A 19,508-nucleotide genomic window follows, 5' to 3' on the forward strand; every position below is an offset into this window, starting at 1 on the left:
TTGGGTTTTGTTTGTTCTTCTTTCTCTCTTTCCTTTAGGTGTAAGGTTAGGTTGTTTATTTGAGATATTTCTTGTGTCTTGAGGTAGGCTTGTATAGCTATAAACTTCCCTCTTAGAACTGCTTTTGCTGCATCCTATAGGTTTTGGATCATCCTGTTTTCATTGTCATTTTCTCTAGGTATTTTTTGATTTCCTCTTTGATTTCTTCAGTGATCTCTTGGTTATTTAGTAACGTATTGTTTAGCCTCCATGTGTTTGTGTTTTTTACGTTTTTTTCCTGTAATTGATTTCTAATCTCATAGCATTGTGGTCATAAGAGATACTTCATATGATTTCAATTTTCTTAAATTTACTGAGGCTTGATTTGGGACCCAGGATGTGATCAATCCTGGAGTATGTTCCGTGCGCACTTGAGAACAAAGTAATCTGCTGTTTTTGGGTGGAATGTCCTATAAGTATCAGTTAAATCTATCCGGTCTGTTGTGTCATTTAAAGCTTGTGTTTCCCTGTTAATTTTCTCTTTGGATGATCTGTCCATTGGTGTAAGTGACGTGTTAAAATCACCCACTATTATTGTGTTACTGTCGATTTCTTCTTTTATACCTGTTAGCAGTTGCTTTATATATTGAGGTGCTCCAATGTTGGGTGCATATATATTTATAATTGTTATATCTTCTTCTTGGATTGATGCCTTGATCATATGTAGTGTCCTTCCTTGTCTCTTGTAACATTCCTTATTTTAAAATCTATTTTATCTGATATGAGTATTGCTACTCCACCTTTTTTTTGATTTCCATTTGCATGGAATATCTTTTTCCAACCCCTCACTTTCAGTCTGTATGCGTCCCTAGGTATGAAGTGGGTCTCTTGTAGACATCATATATATGGGTCTTGTTTTTGTATCCATTCAGTGAGCCTGTGTCTTTTGGTTGGAGCATTTTATCCATTTACATTTAAGTTAATTATCGATATGTATGTTCCTATTACCATTTTCTTAATTGTTTTGGGTTTTTTTGTATAGGTCCTTTTCTTCTCTCGTGTTTCCCACTTAGAGAAGTTCCTTTAGCATTTGTTGTACAGTTGGTTTGGTGGTGCTGAATTGTCTTAGCTTTTGCTTGTCTGTGAAGCTTTTGATTTCTCTGTCAAATCTGAGTGAGATCCTTGCTGGCTAGAGTAATCTTCGTTGTAGGTTCTTCCCTTTCATCACTTTAAGTATATCATTCCACTCCCTTCTGGCTTGTAGAGTTTCTGCTGAGAAATCAGTTGTTAACCTTATGGGAGTTCCCTTGTATGTTATTTGTCATTTTTCCCTTGCTGCTTTCAATAATTTTTCTTTGTCTTTAATTTTTGCCAATTTGAGTACTATGTGTCTCAGCATGTTTCTCCTTGGGTTTATCCTGTATGGGACTCTATGTGCTTCCTGTACTTGTGGCTATTTCCTTTTCCATGTTAGGGAAGTTTTTGACTATAATCTCTTCAAATATTTTCTTGGGTCCTTTCTCTCTCTCTGCTCCGTCTGGGACCTCTATAATGCGAATGTTGTTGTGTTTAACGTTGTCCCAGAGGTCTCTCAAGCTGTCTTCATTTCTTTTCATTCATTTTTCTTTACTCTTTTCCACAGCAGTGAATTCAGCCATTCTGTCTTCCAGGTCACTTATCCGTTCTTCTTCCCCAGTTATTCTGCTATTGATTCCTTCTAGTGTATTTTTCATTTCAGTTATCGTATTGTTCATCTGTGTTTGTTTGTTCTTTGATTCTTCTATGTCTTTGTTAAACATTTCTTGCATCTTCTTGATGTTTGCCTCCATTCTTTTTCCGAGGTCCTGGATCATCTTCACTATCATTATTCTGAATTCTTTTTCTGGAAGGTTACCTATCTCCACTTCATTTAGCTGTTTTTCTGGTGTTTTATCTTGTTCCTTCATCTGGTACATAGTAGCCCTCTGCCTTTTCACCTTGTCTGTCTTTCTGTGAATGTGGTTTTTGTTCCATAGGCTGCAGGATTGTAGTTCTTCTTGCTTCTGCTGTCTGCCCTCTCTGATAGTTTTTTGTGTGTGTGTGTTTTCATGCTATGTCTAGATACCGTAAAAATAACTTACTAAAGAATGAAACAATATTATCAGTCATTTTGCTCATTTTGACTTACAGCATAGAGCCAAACCTGGATGATCATCAAATCATGCAGCGAGCTTTGTTTTTAAATGAGAATTTTCAAAGACACACAAAAGTAAAGAGAATGATATATGTACATTTGTATGTATACCTATCATCCTGATTCGACAGTTATCAGTGTTTTTCCATATTTGCTTCATTTTTTCCTTAACATTTTGTTCTTTTTTGAATGTTTTCAGTCCCAAACATCATATAATTTTACCTCTACATGATTCAGTTTGTATCTCTTTAATAAGAGATGAATATTTTTCTATATTATCATAATGCTATTATCATACTTTAAAAATTTAGGAATAATCTTTTGGAGCTTTTCAAAACTACAGATTCATATTTTTACAGTGTTGGGGTGTCAGAAAAATGTAATTTTTTAACAGCTTTTTAAGTAATATGGAAAACTGATTGGGTTTTCGAACTGTGGTCTACACAAGCAGTTTATTTCATTGAACTTTCCAAAATATTTGAGTCAGTCTAGAATACTTCAGTGATACCTAATGACTGTTTTATAGTGTTTTACAAGTTATTCTACAAGCGTTAGATATCATTTTTTTTCTAGGTCTCAGTGGCCTAAAATAAGTACTGATGCATCCTGGAGTTATCTATTTTCTTTCTAATAATAAAATAAAAATAATTTTCTTTCACTTATAAAATTAAGTAATACAGATCATGCTATAAGTAAAAGTTCTATTTCTTGTCATTGTTCAATGAGATTAGGAAGGAAATTCATAGCTACTAAATAGTGGGCCAACTTGAAAGGATAGTAGCATGCATTTAAATTTTAGACATAGGTATAAAAATGAGTTAATTGTCATTGTACATGTAATATTTTCATTGTTTTCTCAGTGGTTCCTAGTTACTTCAATTCATTATCACTACAGTTTTTTTTTAAAGTCCTGTTACAAAAGAAACCTCCATTTTAATCTACTTTATATTGCTGTTTGCAGCCCTTTATTTAAATGTACATGGGACCTAAGCACTGAAGTTGATTAAACCAACCTACTTGTCAAGAATGATGTGATGATTAAATAATATAGCAGATGTAGACATGCTTGTCAATATTTCCCAAAGTATTGTTTCTCAAAGTAACTGATGTTAATAGTTATAATTTGAAAAGTGAACTCCATATTCTGATAGTTCTTAAAAACACTACTAGGAACAGAATAGGTACCTCAGTTGAGTGCTAGCTGAAGTATGCTAAAATTCATTGTGAATCTTCAAAAGAAATACACAGTATGACTACTCTCCAAACTTTGACTATGAGCCCTTCTGATCTGAGCATCTCATGAGACCAGTACAATATTAATTTGGGAAATAATGGCTTAGATGAAAAGCACTATACAATTATAAAAGATCACATTGATTATGTCACCACTATAGTCCAAATATGATAGGTAAGGAAGAGCAATCGAAGAAAGAACAAGCAAATCTATACTCAATCAGTGGATTTATGAAAGATGATGCAAGTGATGTTCAAGAAGATTCTGCAACTGAAGACAAGTTCTATAGCCTGGATGAACTGCATATTCTGGACATGATAGAGCAGGTAAGCCTGATTTGAGAGGATACAGCCCTGCTTTCCTTCTTCCAGAACAATTGTTAACCATTTTTTCCCCATGACTCTTTGAACAGCATGTTAACCTAGTGATTTATGTTGTATTTCTGAGGAAAAAGAAAAAACAGGAAAGGAGGGACAGAGGGATGGCTGACATAAAAAAGAACCTTAGGAACTGGAAACTTTTCACTTTAGTCCTCAGACCATTTCCTGGTTTTAAGTATTGGGCAGAGCTGATTACAAATGCATTCCTTATAAAGAGTTTTCAAATACCACAAGGAAGAAAAAAATACCCTGGCATAATCCCATTGGATTAAATTTCATGAGAAAAATAGTTTTATAAAACAAATCTACTTTCATTTTTCAAAAAGTTAAACCTTTTTGTTACCATGAAATATCTACAAAAAATATTAACAAACAACAATTTTTTGGTTCCTTTCCTGGTGGTAGTCAGTGCTGGGAATGACATACTTATATATGAAGGTGCATATGAACATGATTTTAGTGCTCAGCAGAGCACTTAATGAGATAAAACATATAGAAAGCTTTTTTTAAAAAAAAAAATCACTTGCTTAACCTACCCATGAGAATTCTGTACTGAGGTAATATATGATATCCTGTTCCATGGTTTAAGTATAATAATATATAATATATAGTAATGTTGATATCTAAGGATACAGTTAGTACAAACAATTTCCTGGCTGATAGTACACTAGTATAATTGTCATGCCTTTTTGTCTCCTTTCTAATTAAAATATATACATATATTTTAACTGAAATGACATATTCTAAGCTTTGGATGTCACACTAAAGTTTAAATGTGGGGCCTTTGGTTTTCATCCAACAGCTATAAGAACTCAAAAAATAGAATGAAAATGTCACACAGCTTTTGAAAAATGTTTATTCATTCATTTATTCAAAAAACACTTAGCACTTACTTTGTGTCAAGAGCTATGCTAAGACATGGTCCCTGTGATCACAGTGTTTATAATCCAGTGGAGAAGTTGAACATTAACCTAAGGTGATAATTACTAAGGTAATAATTAAGTAGTTTAGCAGTTAAGATTGCCTGAGTTTAGAATTCTGGCTCCTTCACTTACTGTGTGACCTTGGGCAAGTTACTCAGTTTTATCATCTCTAAAGTAGTAGTGAGTGCCTACCTCATATGGTTCTTATGACAATAAAAGCATTACAAAAAATGCTTTAAAAATGGTAAGCATACAGATAACATTATTCAGTAGTAGCAGCAGTAGACAAGTAACTATGGTATTGTTTAGTGAATGCTGCAATTGGAGAGAGGTAGGTTTATTTAAATTAATCAGAGAAGTGGTATTTGCATTGAAACCTATAATGCATGAGTATGAGTTAGACAGCAACTTAAATCCCCTTTAAATAACAATAATAGTAGTGTTTTTCATTTAAATTTCTATAATATTAGTGCTTTTTTAAAGAGGAAAATAAAGCATGAATATTCCATTTGCTCAATAGGGCTCAACCAACAAGGTAACTACAGAATATGGAGAAACTGAGAAGCAAAAGCTTGCTCGGCAACGGCAGTTTTGTAAATTGCACTATCAGTGTGAAGTAAGTATTTTTGCCATTATATCTGAGACAAGTTAGAGGTACTTCAAATGTTCGATTTAATGGTATATATTTTTAAAGAGCCCAGTTTTTTCTTTAAATTTCTGGTGGCTTGAACAGAATTAACTGAAATAATATTTTTCATTGATCAGGATTTCAAAAGACAATTGAAAACAGTGACTTTTCGGTGGCAAGAAAACCAAATGCAGATTAAAAAGAAAGATAAAATCATCTCATCTCTTAACCAACAAGTGGCTTTTGGAATCAATAAGGTGTCCAAGTAAGTGCAAATCTGTTGATAGAAGAAAATTCTGGGTTTGCTCCATAATGAATAGTATCCTTTAAAAGATAATCCCTATGTAGCCACTAGGTGGCATTGTGACTGCACATTAGGAACTGCCAACCACAGGGCTGCAATTGCTTAAAAACCCACTATATTTTGCCTTGCCAGCTGGATTGAGAAATAAGCAACTGCTCACTCTAAATATCAAGCTTTTCATGTATTGGCTGAATAAGTGTGAAGATAATAGAATTACATGAGAATGATAATTAGCTTTCAGGTCATGACTCTAATTTGTAAAAATGTGACTAATGATTGGCTGTTTCTTTATAGCATATGGTAAGTACATTCCTCAAAGACATCACTGACTCACTTTCATACCTTTTAATGTTGGTTTCTGAGAGTATTTGTGTTCTAAGCGCAAGAGATTGGAAACAAATCAAATTCCCGGAGAATCTTTTCACCCCATCAATCTCATTTCTCTTATAACCTCAAGTATTAAAAATGCCTGAGACTAAAAATTCTGATTTAATAAGGAAAAATGAGTATCCTGCTCCATTCTGTTTATACTAACGACTGCCTTGAACCATTTTGAAGTGAAATAGTAATATAATTTGTGACACATTATTTTAATAAACAGTAATACCACAAAATACTAGTCATCCATGATTCTAATTTGAAATCCACTGCAGTTCCTAGACTGCTAATAGGGAAAATAGACAGATTCTAGGGAATATCTTAGTTTAAGGAGTCCAAGATGTCAATAGTTAAATTGGAGAAATATTAGGCAGAGATTTTGGTCTTAAATTTTCTCCCACATAACATTTCATCCAACCTGAACAGGTTTTTAGGAAGAACAGGATGCCATAGCTCTGGCAACATGGTATCAGTTGCAAACACTTTCAGTTTTGTGGACCTAAAATAGCTTGGACAAATTAAACTGACTGAAATCACTTAAGAACCCACACTTCAGGATTCAAAATTTTGTCTTTTAGCCTGAAAGACAATGACCAATCCATAAATATGTTATATAGTATCAGAGATCAGAAAAGTAATGCCATCCATGCAGATGACCTGTCTCTCTCCTTTGCTATCTGAGATATCTCTCTTCAACTCTAATACCTTACCCAGACTCCCTTGTATGCTTGAGACTACAAACAGACCACTTTAGGGAATGCATATGTCTTCACACAAGGAACATTCAGTGCTGAACATTCACCAAACTTTTATCAAGTTCCCACAGTATGCGAAGAATTATGTAAGGCACATGTAAAGGATACCAAGACATATCATAAGTTAACTGTGAGCTAGTGGAAAGTATAGATTAATATGAGAGGATTAAAATTACATATAACAGAGGGACCTCCAGTTCCACCAAAATGTTACTTGCAAGTCTACTCTGTTACTTGCAAGTCTTCCTTCTTACAACTTAAACACCCTGGATAGAACACAACAAACATGAGAAGACTCTGAAAGGTAGAAGGAAGCAGACTGTCTAGAAACCTTGGAACTTGAAAGAATGATGTGACAGTGATTTTTTAAAAATTGCCTCCCATTTATCCTAGACAGAGCACTGCAGAAACCTCCAACATGCAACTGTCAGTAAGCACAGGGTAGGGGGCCACTAAAGTGCCAAGAAGAGTCTGTTCCCTTTAGCCAGAGGATCAGGGAAAGGAAGATATAATAACATGAAACCTTTTTGGCACTACCCACCTACTCCAGCCAAACACCACTAGACCCACACCACCCCTTGGACACAGGTACCGCACTCTGACAAAAGATGGCAGAAATCAGATTCCCTTGCTGGGGTAGCAGTACTGAGCAGGTAGCTAATCTTCCATTCCTCACCAAGTGGAAGCAAGGGGTGCTCCAGTTTCTCTGCCAGGATAGCATCAATATGGTCCAGCTGCGAGCTAAGCCTCTACCTCTACCTAGCATCAACAAGACTTAACAAAGTGATCCAAGGTGGGACTAATCAATACTAGGTTTTATTCCTACTCTCATGGGAGCTGAAGCTCCACCCTGGCGCCAGGTGGTACTCCATTTCCCCTGCTTTCCCCAGCTGGTGCCAGAGGCACCCAACAGGGAGCTCCTGCCTCTCTCTACTGTACAGCAGCAAAGCAGTGTGAGTCAGCCCTTCTATACTTCACCTGAAGTAAGAAAAGATCAATACCATAGACTATGTATGCATATTGTAATACCTAGTGCAACCACTAAGAAAGCTGCATAAAGAGATATACTCAAAAACACTATAAATAAACTAAGATGGAATCCTAAAACATGTTCAGGTAACCCACAAGAAAGTAAGAAAAGAGAAACAGAGGAAACAAACAGAAAACAAATAATAAAATGGCAGACTTAAGCCCTAACATATCAATAATTACCTTAAGTATAAATGGTCTAAATATATCAATTAAAAGACAGAAACTGGAAGAATAGATTTTAAAAACAAAACAAAAAGAAGTGTGATCCAACAATATGCTGTTTATAGGAAATACATTTCAGTTTCAACAACATAAGTAGGTTGAAAATAAAAGGATGGTAAAATATATACCATGTAAATATTAATCAAAAAATAAGGAGTGGCTATATTAATATCAGATAAAATGGACTTCAGAGCAAAGAAAGCTGGAGACAAAGAGGGACATTACATAATGATAAAAGGATCAGTCCACTGGGAAGACATAAGAACCTAAAGGTGTACATACCAAACAACAGAGCCTCAAAATATATGAAGCAAAACAGACAGAACGGAAAGAAGAAATAGAAGACCTCTACAACACCATCAAGCAACAGGATCTGATTGATATTTATAGAACACTTCACCAGACAATAACAGAATACATATGCTTTCAAGTACCCACAGGAAATATACCAAGATAAACCATATTCTGGGCCATAAAACAAACCTCAGCAAATTTAAAAGAATTGAAATCATGAAAAGCATGTCTCAGATCACAGTGGAAACAAACTAGAAATCACTAACAGAAATATAACAGGAAAATCTGCAAACACGTGGAGACTACACAATATACTTCTAATTAATTCATGAGTCAAAGAAGAGGTCTCAAGGGAAATAAAAATATGTTGAATTAACATGAAAATACAATATGTCAAAGTTTGTGGGACACAGCTAAAGCAGTTCTGAGATTTATAGCACTAAATGTGCGCATTAGAAAAGGGGAGAAGTCTCAAATGTATAATACAATACAAGCTCCCACCTCAAGAACCCAGAAGAAGAAAAGCAGAATGACCCAAAACAAGCAGAAGGATGGAAATAATAAAGATTGGAAATATTGAAATTGGAAACAAAAAGCAGTAGAGAAAATCCATGAAACAAAGAGCTGGTTTCTTTGAAAATATCCATGCAACTGACAAACCTCTAGCAAACCTGACAAAAAAAGAGAAGACACAAGTTACCACCCTCAGGAATGATATGGTGATATCACTACAGACCGTGCCGACATCAGAGAATCGTGCTGAGTGAAAAAACCCAATCCCCAAAGCTTATATACTATATTATTCCATTTCTGTAACATTGTCATTTGAAATGACAAAATTTCAAATAGTTCAAAAATGACAGAGTGATAAAAATGAAAAATAGATTAGATTAGTGGTCCCAAGGTTTTAAGGAGGAGATGGAAGAGGGAGGGAAGTGGCTATGGCTATAAAAGGGCAAAATAAGGCGTCCTTGTGGTGATAAAATTGTTCGCTATCTTTAACTGTATCACTGACAACATCCTGGGTTATTATACTGTCGTTTTGCAAGATGTTGCATTGGGGGAATGTGGATAAAGTGTACATAGGATCTGTCTGTATCATTTCTTACATCTGCATGTGAATCTATGTTTATCTGAAAAGCTTAACTTTTTGAAAAAGTACATATAAATGTCAAATGAAGCTGCATTTAATAGGGATATTGTGGGGTAAAAAGAGTACTTTTGATGTTGAGATAAGGAAGAACTTCATTGAAGACATAGTGTTTTACCTAAGCTAGGTAATACATAGGGTGAGATGGGAGAAAAGACAGAGGGCATTCAGACCAGATAGGAAAGCATGAATGTTGTGTGTATTCTCATATAAGCTTTTGAGCCTTTCTTTGTTTAATTCACCTGGTCATGTCCCAAGAGCATGTGATAAAAATATAAATATTCTTTCATTGTAAAATGTTGATTTCTTTCATCTTAGAACATATTGTTTATTTGGAAGCAAAAACACCTTTTTTCTTTGGCCTAATTCAATGCCAATACTACAGTAAATGGTCAATATGTTGATGATAATTGCAGTGTTAATAAAGAAGACATACAAAAATGACATATTTTGCACAAATTATAATACTTAATAAATGTTAAGAAACTGCTGTCCATAAAATTTATATAGTAAACTTCATAGCCAGCCAGAGTAAGCTTGAGAACTTTAGATATTTTAGAGAACAAAATCTAATCCCACCCTGTCATGGTTTTCATGAGAAAAATAGGACTAACTAGTTATGACTACCTGAACATATATAGCTGGTTCATGTATGAGCAGGATGATAGGAACTATGCCTACCTTATCCTCTGTTACTTAAGAATCCAGGTCTTCTGAAGTCCCGATCAGCTTTGTCAGTTCTTATCGCCCACTCTAAACTAGAGCTGGGTAAAATAATGAAGTAATGGCAGTATACATGGGAAAGAAAGATGTCAGTCTTAGAAATCTTACAACTTACTTTTCAATTCTCTCTACATACTCCTGTAGAGTATACAGAAACAAAGCTTGTATTTCTTATTCTTTACTCAAGAACATGATCTCTTTTGTATCTAAAGAGACCTGTTTTCTTTTCATTGCATTTATCAGTCCAATACAACATTCATTGTAAGTCTCTACAGCTTCCAAGAAGCTTAAACGTAAGTAGGTGGTCTCTGAAATCTAGTGGTGAGCAATCCAGCCAACATGTAACGTCACTGTTTTAAGGCTTTATCATTCCATAGTTTATATAAACCAAAACTCGTATGTATCCCAAGTGTCTGAACATATCAGAGACTTAAAGAGAAATGTGCTTTTGCTATAAATCTCTTCATATTGAAGCAGATTAACAGGTGGTAAAGAAAAATGCAGCACAAGGGAGGAACATCAAAAATGGTATGTGAATATATGTCAACCCCAAAAGTATTACTTTGCATTGCTTTTAATAGTTTTTGGCATGTCGGTTATTAAGTTAATCATGGGTTATGTTTTCTGATGTATACAAAATTTTTACCCAATCTTCTGTTGATTAGGTCATGTGAGTGACTCCCCTGGTATAATTTATAGTTTTGGGTTTTTTTTAAAATAAATAAATTTATTTATTTATTTATTTATTTATTTTTGGGTGTGTTGTGTCTTCGTTTCTGTGCGAGGGCTTTCTTTAGTTGTGGCGAATGGGGGCCACTCACTGTCACGGCCTCTCTTGTTGCAGAGCACAGGCTCCAGACGCGCAGGCTCAGTAGTTGTGGCTCATGGGCCTAGTTGCTCCGCGGCATCTGGGATCTTCCCAGACCAGGGCTTGAACCTGTGTCCCCTGCATTGACAGGCAGATTCTCAACCACTACACCACCAGGGAAGCCCCATAATGTATAGTTTTAATTAAAATTCTTATTTGTACACAGCCTCATTGCTTCTGTATTTAAGATCTGATTTCTTTCAGAACTTAAGTCTTTAATAGTTTGCATGACTTGATATACTATCTCTTTAAGGAATTTGAAGTTCTCAATCCCACCATAGGCCTAGAACATCACAAGATGCCATCTCTATTTTCTAGTGAGTAAACTAAAGAACAAAGAGCTGAAGTCATTTTTCTGAGTCATTGAGCTGGGGATACGATATAACTCTTCAGTTTGGCTTTCTAATTTTCAGGGTTAGAACTTAGTTCTTTCTTTGTAAAGTCAGTAAATCGGACATCAGATGTAAGAAAGATAAATCTTAGAAGAATAAGGTAGAGGAGTCCAGTTATTTTCAGGCTCAAGATTTATGGCCCAAAATGGACATACTTACTCCCTCCTCAGCTACAAGTAGGGTTGTTCTGACTGTTAATGATAAATAATTTCTAACATTTTATGGCGTTCTTTCTTCTTTTCTTAGATTGCAGCGTCAGAGCCATGCTAAAGATAATGAAATCAAGAACCTTAAAGAGCAACTTTCTATGAAAAGGTAACAAACAGCTGTTGCTTTGGTTGAGTGCACCCTCTCTGAAACTGTGGATTCCACTCAGAATATTCTGGCTAAGGTAGCCATATAACATAAACATCCAAACTAGGGCACTTCTGAGCATGATACTGAGCAGTATTAATAATTACACTGGGACAACAGATAAAAGCTGGAAATGTCCTAGGCAAATAGGGAGGAATGTTCACCTTGCCTCTGGCCCTGGGAAACTGCTGAGAGTGATTAAATCAGCAAAGTTGTGGTGCCACAACAAACTACTGTCAGGAACTAGGGCTTATGAATTCTTTTTTCTTTACTGTAATCAATACTACTAGGTGTGACTGATTCATGAAACTGGGTAAGTCTTGTTCTGATTTACATATTTTTTATAATAGCTGTTTTGAGATCTAATTCACATAGAATAAAATTCACCCTGTTAAAGCATACTATTCCTTGGTTTGTAGTATATGTACAGAGGTGTACAACCATCATCACTATCTAATTCCAGAACATTTTTCTCACCCTAAAAAGAAACCCTGGGTCCATTAGAAGTCACTCCCCATTCTCTTGTCCCCCAGCTTCTGGGAACCACTAGTCTATTTTTTTGTCTCTGTGGATTTACTTATTCTGGACATGTCATATAAAAGGAATCATATAATAATATGTGGCCTCTTTTGACTAACTTCTTTCACTTAACATAATGTTTTCAAGGTTCATCGTGTTTTAGCATGTATCATTACTCATTCCTTTTTATGGACAAATAATATTCCATTGTATGGATATACCACACTTTGCTTACCTTTTCATCAGTTGATGGACATTTGGTTTGTGTCCAATTTTTGGCTGTTATGAATAAAGCTGGTATGAATATTTGTCTACAAATTTTTGTGTGGACATATGTTTTAATTCTCTTGGGTATATACCTAAGAGTAGAATTGCTAAGACATGCAGTAAACTCTGTTTAACTTTTGGAGGAACTGCCAAACTGTTTTCCAAGTGACTGCACCATTTTATAATCCCAGCAGGAATGGATGAGTGTTCCAGTTATCCACATTCTCACCAAGACTTATTATTTTATCTGTCTTTAGTTCACCCATTGTAGTGTTTGTAAAGTGGTATGTCTTTTTGGTTTTGATTTGCATTTTCCTAATAATTATGTTGAGTATCTTTTCATGTGCTTATTGGCTATTTGTGTATCTACTTGGAGAAATGTCCATTTACTTCCTTTGACTATTTTTAATATTGGGTTGTTTCTCTTTTAACTATTGAGCTTTAAGAGTTTTTTGTATATTCTGGATACAAGTTCCTTGTCAGATACATGATTTTCGAATATATTCTTCCATTCTGTGGGTTGTCTTTTCACTTCCTTGATCATGTCCTTAGAAGCACAGTTGATTTTGATGAAGTCCAATTTATCTATTTTTTCTCTCGTAGGCAAGTTTTTCACAGTATTCATTGGCATCGTAATTCCTTTTTGTTGACTCCTTGAATATTTTATAACTTTTTCCCTCAAAATAATCTGGCCTTATTGATATTAACAACATATTGTCTTATCAGGCTTCTCATCAATGTTTGTCAGGTACTCAAGCATCCAGCTGTTTCTAATAATAAAACATTGAGGAAAGCCTTTGTGAAAGTCCTTATTACAAAAATGTTATACATCCAATTAATTGCTTTCATTAGAAACATAATTTGGTTTGTATGCTCTAGCATTCTGGGGCTCAAGTGTAGGAAGCTGAAATGGAATAGGAAAAAGAGAAACCTCATAGGTAGCCATTTTCCATAATGTCCTTCATAAATAATATCCTTATCATCATCTCCTTCTCTCCTTCTCAAGCTATGGGAATTGTTTTCATTCTAAGGTACTGAATGTGAGCACTGAGATAAACAGTAAAATATTTTAATACGGTGACTTAGCTTTATGACAGGGATAATAAAAACTTTTGTGGTTGCTATTGTTAGGACACAAAAAGGCTTGTAGAAACTTTATTTTATGTAAAATTTATTAATAATAATAGCTAACATTTATTTAGTAATTAGTATGTGCCAAACACAAAGTGCTTTATGTATATTATCTGAATGAATTTTCACAACAACTCTTTGAGGTAAGTAATATAATTTTTCCATTTTTATATGTGAGGAAACTGAGGTATAGAGAAGTAACTTGCCCATGGTTTCACATTTAATAAGTTGTGGAGGTCAGATTCATCTTCAGACAACTTGATTTCAGAACCAAGGTTTAAATGACAACTTTAAACCCTCCACATTCATGATAGTAAAGGGTAACAGTAAGAGTTAAGTAATGTCTTCTGTTGCTTTTATATGCTGTATACTTTCCAGGAAATCATTTCCTATTCATTGAATAGCTTGTATCTGTCTGCCTCCTGAATAAGGCTGAAAAGTCTGTCCTTGCTGCAGTGTTACTGACTCTTTATCATATATTTCAGATCTCAGTGGGAAACGGAGAAGCATAATCTGGAAAGCACAATTAAAACATACTTAAACAAACTGAATGCAGAAACTAGCAGAGCTTTAACAGCTGAGGTAAAAGAAAAGAAAGAGGGAGAGAGAGATGGGGTTGAGGAGTGAAGTTTTACTTGTGTACTGGTATACTAAAGAATTTTTAAAATATTGTTTTTTGAATAAACAGAATTAAGACATCTGAGGACCAGCCAGAAAAACACAGCTCAAACTCTTGTGCTTTTTTGACTTGTTGGCATTTTGTATATTTTTACTTGAAATTGATGATCTTATGTTGTTTTCCCCCAAATGACTCCAAGAAATTGTTTTGCTTCAGTATGTATAGCAAATATAGACATCTTAGAAAATTCTCATTAATCCAGGTGACTAAGCCAAACTTCTAAGAATAACATTTCACTGCTGCCGTAATATCTCCTTTCTTTGCTATTTAACTACATAGATCTTCCAAAAACACATACACACCATACATTCCAGTGTCGGAAACCAACTTACCTCTTCCCCCAGAAAGGCATTCAATTTCTTCTAAGTTATTTTAGAACACCACAGCTAGGATCTCTCAAAAGAAATGTGATTGTATGTATGTATGTAATTTTTATTTATAGATAACCAAACTTGATATACAATAAAATTCAAATTTTGGAGCACTCGTTGACATTAAAAGCATTACAAACCTTCTCACCTTTGTCATGGTAAGGTCTATTTTTTAGCAGAGCACTCTGGAATCCAGAGCTCAACAATCAAGGGGTGATATCTGCACCAAAAATCCCTGGACAGTAAAGTATTGGAGTATTAAATTTAACCAGAAAAAAAAGAAAGCTCAGATTACCTTAAGAGTTCAACTTTGTAGACTTTGTTTTTCACTGCTTTTAATCAGAAAGTTCCTTTCTACTTCCATTATTAATTTTAGAAACACTTAATGCTGTCTAAGAGTATAATGAGCTATTTTAAGCAAATATTAAGTGATCAATAGGAAAAAACAGAGGCCAAATGACCATGCATCAATAATAGTTGGAAGGGATTCCCACTGCTGGAGAGACATCAGCCTAGATGACCTCCAAGCCCCATTTGGACAGGATAGTCCTGTAGGGTCTGATTGTTTTCTTACTCCTTCATCAATTAAAAAAAAAATCAAATAGCAGGACTTCTTTTGAGTGTTCTCAAACACACTTGCTGCATAATAGAGTTATCTGAGAGCTTTTAAAAACGCCTTTTCGGGGCTTCCCTGGTGGTGCAGTGGTTAAGAATCCACCTGCCAATGCAGGAGATATGGGTTCGAGCCCTGGTCCAGGAAGATCCTGCATGCCCCAGAGCAACTAAGCCCATGTGTCACAACTACTGAGCCTGCACTCTAGATCCCGTGAGCCATAACTACTGAGCTCATGTGCCACAACTACTGAAGCCCATACTCCTAGAACCCGTGCTCCACAAGAAAAGCCACCGCAGTGAGAAGCCCGCGCACCGCAACGAAGAGTAGCCCCCACTCGCAGCAACTAGAGAAAGCCTGCGCATAGCAACGAAGACCCAACGCAGCCAAAAGTAAATAAATAAATGTTTATTTTAAAAAATCAATGACATAAAAAGAAAAAGATATTCAGAAATTAAAAAAAAAAAACGTTTCCCAGGTTACACCTACTATCAATTAAATTAGAATCTCTGAAACCAAGACATCATTTTTCTAAGTTTCTGAGATGATTCCAGTGCATATGCAAGTTTAAAAACTAGTGTTCTAAAATGTTTCCCAACCCAGTAACTTTTGAATAAAAATATGAGAATTTCAGAATTGATCAAAGAGCTTTAAAATGTGTTATGGGCAGGCAAGAAGCTCAGGTGTTGTTGGAAGAGACTGAAAAAAAATAACTTTAAATTTACTTGAAATGTTTGAGGAAAGAATGTGTTCATTTACAAGGACATCTTTAACTTCTTTCTCTTTCTCTCAAAAATCTGTAGGTATATTTCTTACAGTGTCGTAGAGATTTTGGTTTGCTTCACCTAGAGCAGACTGAAAAGGAATGCCTCAGTCAGCTTGCCAGGGCGACTCACATGGCAGCAAGGTAACCGCTCCCTCTTCCTTAATGTGTCTTGGTCTCTGAGGTACTCATAGGTGGCTCCAAGGTTGAACATAATCTGTGATGTGTTTTACGTATATGACATCAGAGTCTTTGGAGTGAAGAAGCCATTGTTTTTTTAAACCTCAAATGTCATTTAGTCACTTTGAGCTTTTACTTTGTTGCTCCTGCTGTGGCACTGAGTAGTCTACTAAGTGCAGTAGTAGCTGATGGCAGATTTTTCCCTTCCTCTACAGTGAAACAGATCAAAAGTCTCATGCATGAAGACCAGATATTTACAAAACAAGGTGGATTCTAATTGGAAAACTTTTTTCTAATTCTTTTCTCTCTTAACGCTTTATTTTAAATACCTTTGGAAAAATACATTGAGGGAAAAATCAGTATTAACACCTAAAACCGTGTTAAAGGCAGTTTTCTGCTGTGCTACAAATGAGTGGTTTTCAAATTTTAGGCAGGTTGCATGGGATTCTTCAGTTTATAATTTTATGGGGTACACCTTTGAACTTAAGGAATTAATTAGATTAAAATCTCTGGGACCAAAGCATCACTACTTTTAATGATTATTATTTTAATATAATCATCATTATTCTTCAATTCTAAAGAATCAGAATCTCTGATGTTTAACAAGATTCCCAGGAGACACTGATGTGCATTCATGTCAGGGAAGCACTGTTGTAAGTGATCAGTCTATCTTTGCTTGCTAGAGGGAGAAAGGATGCTCTATAAATTAGAATATTATCAAGCTTCTTTGTATGAGATGATCTCAGTGATAACTTGTTATGCTCTTTTGTGCCAGGTGATACTGGGGTGGGGATGTTATAACAGATAGAGCCTTTTGAAAGGCCACGTGAAATCTCTCTTCTTGAGATGCCAGACCGTAAACACCTCAAAGCTGTTTTACTTAAGTCGTTTGATGGGCATGGTGGGCAGAGCTGCTGTGTTTGTGCAATTTAGCATATCATAGAGACAACAATCTAATTCATCCTCACAGAAGAGGTATTTCTTTCTAACTTTCCTTTCTGTAGGGAATATCTTTTTCTAATTTGCAAAAGAGCCTGATAGGCCAACCGTGGCCCTGTGATGTCAGGGTTAATGTGAAGATAGTCCAAAACCTGCTTTCAGGATGTCAACATCTTTGAGAATGCTCCTGCATTGGATGGCTAGGGCAGTTTCCCTGTGTGGCCTCCTTTGCCTCCCTTCTTCAATGGAGGATTCCTATACAAAGGAATGTCTTTGTTTACTAAGCTTTTTTAAAATTTTTGATAACAAGCCCTTCCATACAACTTTCTGCCCATTTGAGGTAATTGGTGATAGAAGTAATTTTGTTGTTGTTTTACTTTATCTGTATACATGCTAGAGAACATAATAGAAATTTTTGGAAATCTAAGTGGCATATAAAAAGAAAGAACTTTCTCTTGTGTCTCCATTTCTATACCAGCAACCTAAAATCACTTCAATTAAAGGCTGCAGTAGACAGTTGGAATGCCATTGTGACAGATGTTAGAAACAAGATTGCATTCCTCAGGGTAAGTCATGAAGTATTTAGAGTAAATTGACTGAATGGTGTAGGTGGTATATACTTAAAGGAAACATCTAACATTAAAAACAATTACTAGAGAAATTTAAGGAAGAACATGTTTTTTCATTGCAGTTATTAAAATTTATGCCTTTTTGAGGTTTGAGACTGATTACTTCCATTGTAGTTGGCTGTAGATAACATCCTAGGCTCTTACTTGTGGTCTTCTAGGTCCTTAGTCTAGTAAATGGTAAACTCAAAAATTGTGCCTCACACAATTTTCTAGAATTCCAAAGCTAACTCTGCTCCAGTCAGAAATAAATGTCTTAACTTGATCTGAGTAATTATGTGTTTACAGAATTAAAAGGAAGATCAAGCAGATCTGTATTAGTTTTCAATCTTAACTTTTTATGTAATTACTCCCTAATGCAAAATAATAAATTCTTAATTATTCATGTAATAGAATTAGGACTGTGCTAACAGTAATCTAAAGAGGTAACACACTGAATACTTGTCTAGCTTTGTCCTTGGTGGTCTTCTCTGTTTCTTTCCCAGACTCGTTCATACTCAGTCTTTAGTGATGCTTAGCATATTTATTGGATTTATTCAAAGTTCTGGCCTCAAAAGAGATGCCCCTTGTTCTCTGTCATTGTTTTCTTCTAAGAACGTGTCCTATATATGGAAGTTTCTAAATGTTTGAAGACTTTCTCTTCCAGCTCTTGTGGTTTGTTTACAAAATAACATATAAAGCAAAATGGGGACAATGCCAAAAATGTTCAAAGTATGTTTTTAAGCTTCAAGGATAGGAGTCTTACCTGTGGCAAAATCTAAGAAGAAAAAACAAAGGTATATGTGGAACTGGAGACAGCTACAGGTATAACTTTTAAGATTAAAAAAAATGTGGACATTCAAAAGTTTTCCCTAAAACTTCCCCTCCAGTTTTTTGTTTTTTTTTTTTGCGGTACGCGGGCCTCTCACTGCTGTGGCCTCTCCCGTTGCAGAGCACAGGCTCCGGACGCGCAGGCTCAGCGGCCATGGCTCACGGGCCCAGCCGCTCCACGGCATGTGGGATCCTCCCGGACCGGGGCATGAACCCATGTCCCCTGCATCGGCAGGCGGACTCTCAACCACTGCGCCACCAGGGAAGCCCCCAGTTTTTAAAATGAACATTTGCAAGTAGTTCAACTCTTTGTTACAAATACTTTTTTCCCCATATTTTTCAGCAAGTAGATTATTTACATCTTCTTGATCTTTAGACTCTGTTTACTTTATATAAGTGGTTCCCATTTGGGGGCTAAAAATTATTGAAGCACTGAGGAGTTATCACAGAGATCTGTGAATTATATGTCTCTGTATCTTGTCAATCAATAGATACTTCTAAAAATACAGCTATTTACATCTATGGATAGTGGTGTATAGGGTTGTTTTTATGTCAGAAATTCTTTTTATATTATTTCTGGGATAATAGATTGGAAATCACTCATCTATGTTGTACTATTCAAAACTACATCAAGTACTTCCATATGCTATTTCTTTGAAGTTGATTTTGCTGTAAAATATTGTTTCTCTTACTAGACACAGTACAATGAACAAATTAACAAGGTGAAGCAAGGGTTTGCCTTGAGTACCTTGCCTCCAATCCAGCTTCCTCCACCACCACCCAGCCCTGAGATACTGGTAAGAAATACAGTTGACTCTTGA

At 35.5% G+C, this 19,508-nt stretch overlaps 1 protein-coding gene across 5 annotated transcripts in view; it reads left to right on the plus strand.

Moving 5' to 3' along the window:
- Positions 1-19,508, plus strand: part of DZIP3 (DAZ interacting zinc finger protein 3) — a 121,167-nt gene that overhangs the window by 85,506 nt on the left and 16,153 nt on the right. For all 5 annotated transcript variants that reach the window (XR_003432384.1, XM_027104169.1, XM_027104202.1 and 2 more), the window contains exons 19-26: positions 3,547-3,712; positions 5,210-5,305; positions 5,455-5,582; positions 11,682-11,750; positions 14,192-14,288; positions 16,173-16,276; positions 17,730-17,817; positions 19,383-19,484. Coding sequence is in view for 4 of the 5 variants with exons in the window: in XM_027104169.1 (XP_026959970.1) it covers positions 3,547-3,712; positions 5,210-5,305; positions 5,455-5,582; positions 11,682-11,750; positions 14,192-14,288; positions 16,173-16,276; positions 17,730-17,817; positions 19,383-19,484 (850 nt within the window). In the remaining variant the exon portion in view is untranslated. The remainder of the gene's footprint in view (positions 1-3,546; positions 3,713-5,209; positions 5,306-5,454; positions 5,583-11,681; positions 11,751-14,191; positions 14,289-16,172; positions 16,277-17,729; positions 17,818-19,382; positions 19,485-19,508) is intronic.

The sequence above is a fragment of the Aethalodelphis obliquidens genome, unplaced genomic scaffold, assembly GCF_003676395.1.
Source record: "Aethalodelphis obliquidens isolate GAN/ISIS:26980383/991018 unplaced genomic scaffold, ASM367639v1 scaffold1, whole genome shotgun sequence".
Classification (NCBI taxonomy): Eukaryota; Metazoa; Chordata; class Mammalia; order Artiodactyla; family Delphinidae; genus Aethalodelphis; species Aethalodelphis obliquidens.